Source organism: Protopterus annectens, chromosome 7.part0, assembly GCF_019279795.1.
Source record: "Protopterus annectens isolate FY-2018-M chromosome 7.part0, PAN1.0, whole genome shotgun sequence".
Lineage (NCBI taxonomy): Eukaryota > Metazoa > Chordata > Ceratodontiformes > Protopteridae > Protopterus > Protopterus annectens.
Genome location: NC_056739.1, coordinates 197,222,949 through 197,230,448, shown reverse-complemented (window position 1 = coordinate 197,230,448; position 7,500 = coordinate 197,222,949). Strand labels below are relative to the sequence as shown.

The window sequence follows — 7,500 nt, the reverse complement described above, 5'->3', positions numbered from 1 at the left end:
GGACATTACAATGCATTCTTTGGGATGGAATTTTAGGCCACGGCTTTGGCAACAGTGATTTGTCTGTGTTAAACCCACTGGCAAGATGCTGTCTTGGAGGAATCTACAACAGCTTCTAATCTGCAGTCCCCTGCAAACTTGGTAAGACAGAGGCCTTGAAAGTTAGCCTTTACTTCCAAAAATTAGATGTCAAACAGAACCGGGAACAGCATGGAGCCTTGGGGTACTCCACTGATGGCAGGACTCCTGGTGGAGGTGGTCTCTCCAATCCTGACTTGTTGGGCCCAGCATGCGAGCCAGCCAGCAAGCAATCCAGCAAGTTATGCAAGAATCTACTCCCAACTCGGACAGCTTGTCAACAATGCCAGAGTGGGACACTGTATTGAAAGCCTTAGCCAGGTCAAGATGCACAGTAAGCACCGTTTAACCCTAGTCCACTGCCTTAATGACCCTCTCGAAGAAAATCAGTGAGATTAGGAACAGTTTCCCTCCTTTAAAGGATGGAGGCAGAGCAACACTTTAATATAACCAAAAGTGGTGCGAGGGTGCTTCGATATAAATAAAGATGCACCTCTTTTGACATCTATACTTAAAACACAAGTTGGGACTTGGTGTTTTCTGCTGAAATGAAAGAAACATTAGGAATGAAAACACAATTCGCTTTCAGTAGTGGTAACAATTTAAAAGGATTACTTGAAAAACAAAACAGCAATGAGTTTAGCCATAGATCTAAAATGTTTACATAGCAACCTGTATGGGATGTCTGGCATTTTACGTACGTAAAACTACGAGTAAACTAATGGTGAGAATCGTAGAACATATCGAGGACGTCAGGAATAAAAAGACTACTAATGCACTTTATTTACATAGTTTGAAATGTAAGAACTTTAAGCAGTTTCTTTTTTTTTTCATTATAGATAAAGCATGTGACAATGAGGTGGGTACACTTTTGGAAGTGAAGGACACAACGTGCCAACAGACTCAATCCTATGAAATACCCCGGTATAAAATGAGTGTTGCTCTATTGCAAGTATTCTAAAATTAAGGGCAACATTGGTCAACACTTCTGTTTAAAAAAAAACTTGAGTCCAATAAAAACCTTTCATAAATTAACAATTTTTAAAAAAGAACATAGGGTACACAAATAATTTTAATTATTTCTTTCTATACATCATCTGGGTTTACCATTTTACACTGCACCCACAATTTTTAAAGTTTACTTTTTAATTTACGAGTATTCAATTTTACATTGTGTTTAAAGGGTTAACTCACGGAGGTCTACTGAACTGCATTTTTTATTGTATTGGTTTTACTGCACTGCTTCCTCAATCACTTACTTACATTTCCATGTGATTTTTATTTACCATTTAAATGGTGTTGAACAGTTAGTGAGCGCAGAGTCTACTTGGCTATTTTGTGAATTAATAAAGCCGGATTCCGAGACAGCAGTAAATTTGTGGGTCATCTTTTCTTTTTGTTTCTTAGTAAGGCAACCCAGTTTGTGGTACGGATTAATTTATAATTTTTATTACCCTCTCAAAGAAGTTAAGTAGGTTACACAGACATGACCTACCCTTAAAGTCAAAATGGGATGGGTCCAGTGTTTGTAGGTTATCGGCAACTTCCATGATAATTCCATGGCTCTGCATACTAGGTTTGTTAGGCCGATGACTCTGTAGTTCCTCAGGTCAGTTGATGGTCTGCCGCTGTAGAGGGGAATTTCAGCTGGTGGGGCTGGAAGAGGAGTGGTGGGTAAAGTTTGAACTGAATTTATCAGTTAGTAGATTTGCTAGGTCACCCTGACTGATGAAGTTGGTACCGTTCACCACACTGCTGTGTTACCCTCTAAGGTTCCGGATATAGCTAAAGATGTGATCGTCTTTAGCCTGCAAGGTTATCCTGACCTTGGAGCTGGCCTTGATGGCCTTAGTGTCTTATTTAGTTTTATAAAAGAACACTAGCCTTGAAGGGAGATGCTCTTCTAGATTTTGGCCACAAGTGTTGTTCTTTTATTATATACCCTGTTTTAGGTGAGGATTCCACTAGTGGGGTTTGTTTTTGGCATTTGTTTTGGGTTTATTTCTGATGGGTGCATCAGGCTCTATTGCAGCCATTTACGTGTTTGTATAGGGACTCTGAATAATAAATCTGCATAGGTAGCTGTGGTCCTGGGGTTTGGGAAAGCCTTTCATTTTGACAAAAGGTCACTCAATATGAATTAGTCTCCCTTTGAATAGTTCCTGTTACTGTTTAAGCTTGATTTTCAGGTTGATTTCTACTTCAAATAAAACAGCCTCATGATCAAATCAGATTAGTGAGGACACAACACAGGGGGTGCTGGGTGAAAAGCAATGCTCTCCCATGTTGGTGAGGACCAGAACCCAGTATATGTCTGATCCGATCCTCTGCTTGAAGTGTTCTGTTTCTGGGTGTTGTGTTAAAATCCAGGAAGTTTTGTACCTATGAGATTAAGGCACTGTAGCTTTCCCAGTCTATAGAGGGATAATTAAAGTCATCCACGAATAGGGTGTTTGATTGGGTGAAGAGCACGTCTAGTAGGTTTAAGTAAGAGTCGCGAGACTCCAGGGGCAAAGATGGTCACCTACAGCTAGACATGAAATGGTGAGGGACCTTTATCTATGGTAAGCTGTACCTGGACGATTTCTATGGTATCATCTTGTTTAAACAACCTAGAGGTATGTTTGTTGCTAATGTAGACAGACACACATCCACCTTCGGCATTAGTCTGTACTGTTGTTCGTCTAGGTGTGTGGAAAGTACTGTAGCCTTGCAGTGCCAGATTACTTTCTACAGCTTTTAACCAAGTCTCGGCCACAGACCACGTCTACATTCTTCAGAGTGAATGTGGATTTGTTTTCAGGCGCCAAGCATTGAGCAGTAACACCTTCAGGTTGCTTGTAGACTTTTTCACTATGTTGGCAGTTGTGTCTTAAAAAGGCTTTAAGGGAGTAAAGCTTTAGCCAATACCAAAAAGTCTGGGGGGGAGGGGGGTGCAGGTGCAGTCCATCCTTCGCAAAGCAACTTGGTTTTCTGACCATGTCTTCCCATGCTGACAGATACTGGATCCCCTGGAGTAGCACCAGAAACTAAGCCAATTATTAAAAGCAATCATTTTAGGTTCATACTGTGCCATCATCATTGGTAAAGGTAGAATGTTTCTCAGTGCAAGGCTCATATCTATCTGTAACACATTCAGAGAGATCTATTATGTCTCTGTTCATATAGTCCACTATGGTATGTCTCAGGTCATTTATACCAGCACTGACTACAACAGAATCCCACTGGTACACAGGGTGCAGTAATCACAGTACTCTAGTGATACTGTGAATCATAGCTCCAGATAAGCAACTAACACTCATCTTCTCCTTACCTGGTGAGTGGGGCATCTGTGTGTCATACAAGGGAGTCTCCCAATGACAGGAGTATTAAGTAAAGTATATACTTGCCTTATGGGCTTTGCTCATGGGGACCACTGGGTTTAGGCTAATCAGAGATGTTTGGTGTTGCTTTCGGTGTGTGTTTTAATTACAGTGATTTCTGAGCAGCAGTGCTGCCTTTACGTGGCTTTGGAGGTCTTTGATATTTGGAAATGCTCCTTTTAAGCACCTCATCATAAGAGGATCAGTCTGTATGTGTGTGTAAGACGGGGGGTGCAGTCTTGGTATTCCTAACAACCTCATTTGTATACAAGATTTTTGCTTCTAAGAAAGTTGTGCATTTTCATCTCTTGCCTACAGTGTTAACAGGATGAAATCACGAGACAACTGCTACATTGCCTTAGGATGCCCAAATCTACTAAGCTGGCCACAGAGACATTTGGAAATTACATATCCATGTTGTCTGAACCTGTAAAAAAGTAGGCCGTTTAGGATTAAGGACGGACTTTTAACAGGGGTCTCATAAGGTAGTTTCCAATTAAGGGCAAAGTGATATATAATGCTAGGACATGGCAGTGCTATTCGATGTTCAAGCCATCTGCTCAAATGTTGTTTCCACACAATGCGATCTACAGTAGAAAAGCTTGAAAACTGACTCCTATGCCCTCTAGCCAATGAACAACTACACTTTGAGCTCCCTGGAGTACTTCCCAACTCAGAGAGACCAGGTAAACACCTTCTGCTACAAAATTGATTATCCTGGATTTTTTTTAATGTAAAAGCACAATAAACGTAGATCAAATGCGACAGAGATCCTCCCTGACCCTCTTCAAAACGCAACCAAGATCAATGGATAGGTGACTTCAAATTCACTCCTGCCTATGTCCCTCCCAGACAGAGGAAGCCAGTATTAACTACCATAGACCCTTACCTCTGCAAACTTCACTCACCTAACCACCAACAATTGGGGCAACCCAGGACAAACATGGCTAGAGCATGTAAGGGCTCTAGGGCTGTTAGCCTAGTAACCTCCTATGAACCTATAAATGCACATTAAACAACAACAAAAAAACTATGAAAAAACAGGTCCCTGGTAATTTGCCACTCTGCAAGGTAATTTGAAGGCACACAGAATTAGAAAAGGCCAACAAAACAGAGAAATGAAAATTTTAATGTTTTAAAAATACTCAAAAACAATAGTGATCATGAAAATACTTCTCTCTTCTAAATTCATATCTTATAACAGCATGCAAATTTTCATTTTTTGGGGAAGTGTCCCTATTTTTCAGAGAGGGGGGGGGCGTGAAAACATCAGGTTTCACAAGGTTGGAAGGACAGAGAGAAAAAAAAAAGGCTTTTCCTTTTTTTTTTTTTTTTTTTTTTTTTGAGAGGTGGTAGTAGTAGCTGATGCACAAAGGCAAATCAGTTAATTCATAAAAGGAAGAACACACTACACAGACAATCACCATCGGTGCCCGAGAAACTAAACAAAACTACTTCAATTTCACACTACAAGCATTTAATACATGGTGCTGGAAAGGAGGAACATCCTAGAATGAAAAAAGAAAGGGAAGGTGCTACAGAACATTGGTTTGGTACTGTTAAAATGGGAAAGCAGAGGTCTCTACTGCAGACAGGAAAGAACTCAGCCTGGGTATAAAATACAGCTAGAAGGTGGAGATAAATGTCCAGTCCAGAAGTAGTAACTCTCCCAGTGGGCAGATCTGTTTGGACAGCACATCAACTTTCAAATGCTGAAGCGGCAGACTAAAAAAAAAAAAGCAAAAGAGGCAGCAGGAAGGAAACAAAGTATTGTCCTTTGGCAGGCGGTAACAAAGGCCATCACTAAAGGATGTAGAGGGGTTACAGGGTGAATGCACAAATCACAACTGCCAAATTTCAGTGATTTAATATATACATAATTCCAGACCAAAAGGTGTACTTAATTCAGAGTTATACTTATTTTGTTACTAACCTGCCTTTGGCCCTTTCAAATGTAGTTTTTCCCCCCTTATGTGTATTTTTTTTTTTGTTAAGGATGTTAAACCCAGGACAGGTAATTGCTTGGATAGGGCCTCCTTCCTTACCAAACAGCTCTGCAGTGAGTCTGCAAAAGTCATTAGGAGGCAGACTTGGGCAGATCTTTTTGAACTACACAGCTCTCAAAGCCAATCAAAATGCTGACTGCAGTGACACCTTTTCAGCACTTATGAGCATCAAAGGCTAGAAGGAACAAGCCATGACAAAAATGTGACCTTTTCAGAAACATCTAGTGACAACCGAATGACTAGTGATAGTAGCATCAGTAGTGGGAAGGAACTGTATACACATGTGAAACAGAATGCACGACAAAGACACTGCAACCCATCCTGACAAAGGACAAGAACAAGTACACGTAAACAGAACGCACACCAAAGACGCTGCAACCTGTACTGACAAAGGACAAGTACAGGTCAGTGCCCAACACCAGTACTTAATGTCCACCAGGTCCTCACAGCGATACATGCCATATAGTACTTCACAAGTACAATGCCCCCACTCTTTTGGAAGTCTCATACAACAGAGTTGTGCAGTTTGGATATTTTTCCCCCCCTAGACCATTGCCATCTACAATGTTATCCTTTAATTCTGGGCTCTGAAAGTGAACAAAGCAACCCAGCAGATATCACAAAACTAACACTGTATGCAGAATGCAGTACCTTCCTGTGTCTTCCAAAGCTGCTACTATAGCACCCCAACATTCTGTGGTTCTTGTTACTTACAGTATCACCATTACTAGCTGCCACAAGTGGCCTTCAAATAGGATTGATTTAAGTCACAATTAATTCACCTAATATTCTACTCTATGCAGTTTTTTTTAAACCAAAAAAACACAATGTCTCAGGTTATACTTACAAATCCATGAAATGTCCACTGGAGAAATATCACCCCTTTCATCCCCCCACCATAAGACCAAACCCCAGCCTTAATTCTGCCCCAACGTTTCTACCCAGCGATAAAACCACTACAAGAGCAACAAAAGCACCTAGGAAAGGTCATAAGGAATCTATCTCAGCTAGAAACATGTTAAGATCTATCAAAGTAGTGTGCCAGGAGAAAGCTTATGCATACAACAAAGTGTTAACAGATGCAGAGTAAACTGACCAGTGCAAAAAAAATAAAACCTCCGCAAACATATTACATAAACGTTTCCATACACAGCTTATCAGAAGACATGCCAAACTTGACAAAATACAACATGCACTAGGATTCATTGCAACAGCAGCTTATGGAAGAAAAAATAACATTTAAAATAACTGTAACAAGACCAACAGAATGATGGGGTGTAAAAGGGAAGTAACAGCAGGAAAGTACTACCTCCTCTTCAGTGACCAGTGGTGCGGTCACATCTGGAACACTGCATTCAGGCTGGAGTATCTCATTTGCAGAATAGGGACAGCCAGCAGATGGTGCAGCCAAAGGAGGCCAGGATAGCCCAGGACAGCTCTTAGAATGATCCTCGCAAGACCCAGTGTTTATATTTTCTGAAATCCAGGCATACGAAGTCGGGGGCGGATCATCCAGGTCCTGAAGGGAACAAACAACAACAACTAAAGGATGTTACTTAGTACATACAAAAGTCAAGAACCTAAACTTACACATACAAAGTGAAAAAAAAAATGTGATAAAGGATTCTTAAATCAAAGGAAAGGTGAAGCCACTGAACACACAAAACTGCCAGTGCATTTAAACAGAGAGAAAGGAAAGCACAACTACGACACAGTAAGAGAGACAGCTGTTCAGATCTACAAGTGCACACCGGGGGAAACAGCCAAAAATGAATAGCAAGTAGACAAGACACAGTTTCATTCACTCTTTCTGCAGACCTTCCTGTTCACATACATTTTTAAATATCCCGTCTCAATATTAACTGCAACTGCACCTTTAAAGTACAATTTGCTGGGCAAATACTTCACAGTTGTTGCGTCTTTCGGCTTTTCCCGGTTAGGGGTCGCCACAACGGAACTCTGGTCCGCTAATGATTGGTAGTTGATTTTTACATGCAGAGTTACCAGCCCTGACGCACAACTTTCAACGAAGGTACACCCATTCACGAATGTCT

At 40.9% G+C, this 7,500-nt stretch overlaps 1 protein-coding gene across 6 annotated transcripts in view; it reads right to left on the bottom strand.

Annotated features, from left to right (window-relative positions):
- LOC122806350 (cellular tumor antigen p53-like) overlaps nt 1-7,500 on the bottom strand; it is a 361,899-nt gene that overhangs the window by 290,382 nt on the left and 64,017 nt on the right. For 4 of the 6 annotated variants that reach the window (XM_044076688.1, XM_044076691.1, XM_044076689.1 and 1 more), the window contains one exon: nt 6,756-6,965. The exons of the other annotated variants lie outside the window; for them this stretch is intronic. In XM_044076688.1, the coding sequence (XP_043932623.1) occupies nt 6,756-6,965 (210 nt within the window). The remainder of the gene's footprint in view (nt 1-6,755; nt 6,966-7,500) is intronic. 6 annotated transcript variants of the gene reach the window in all.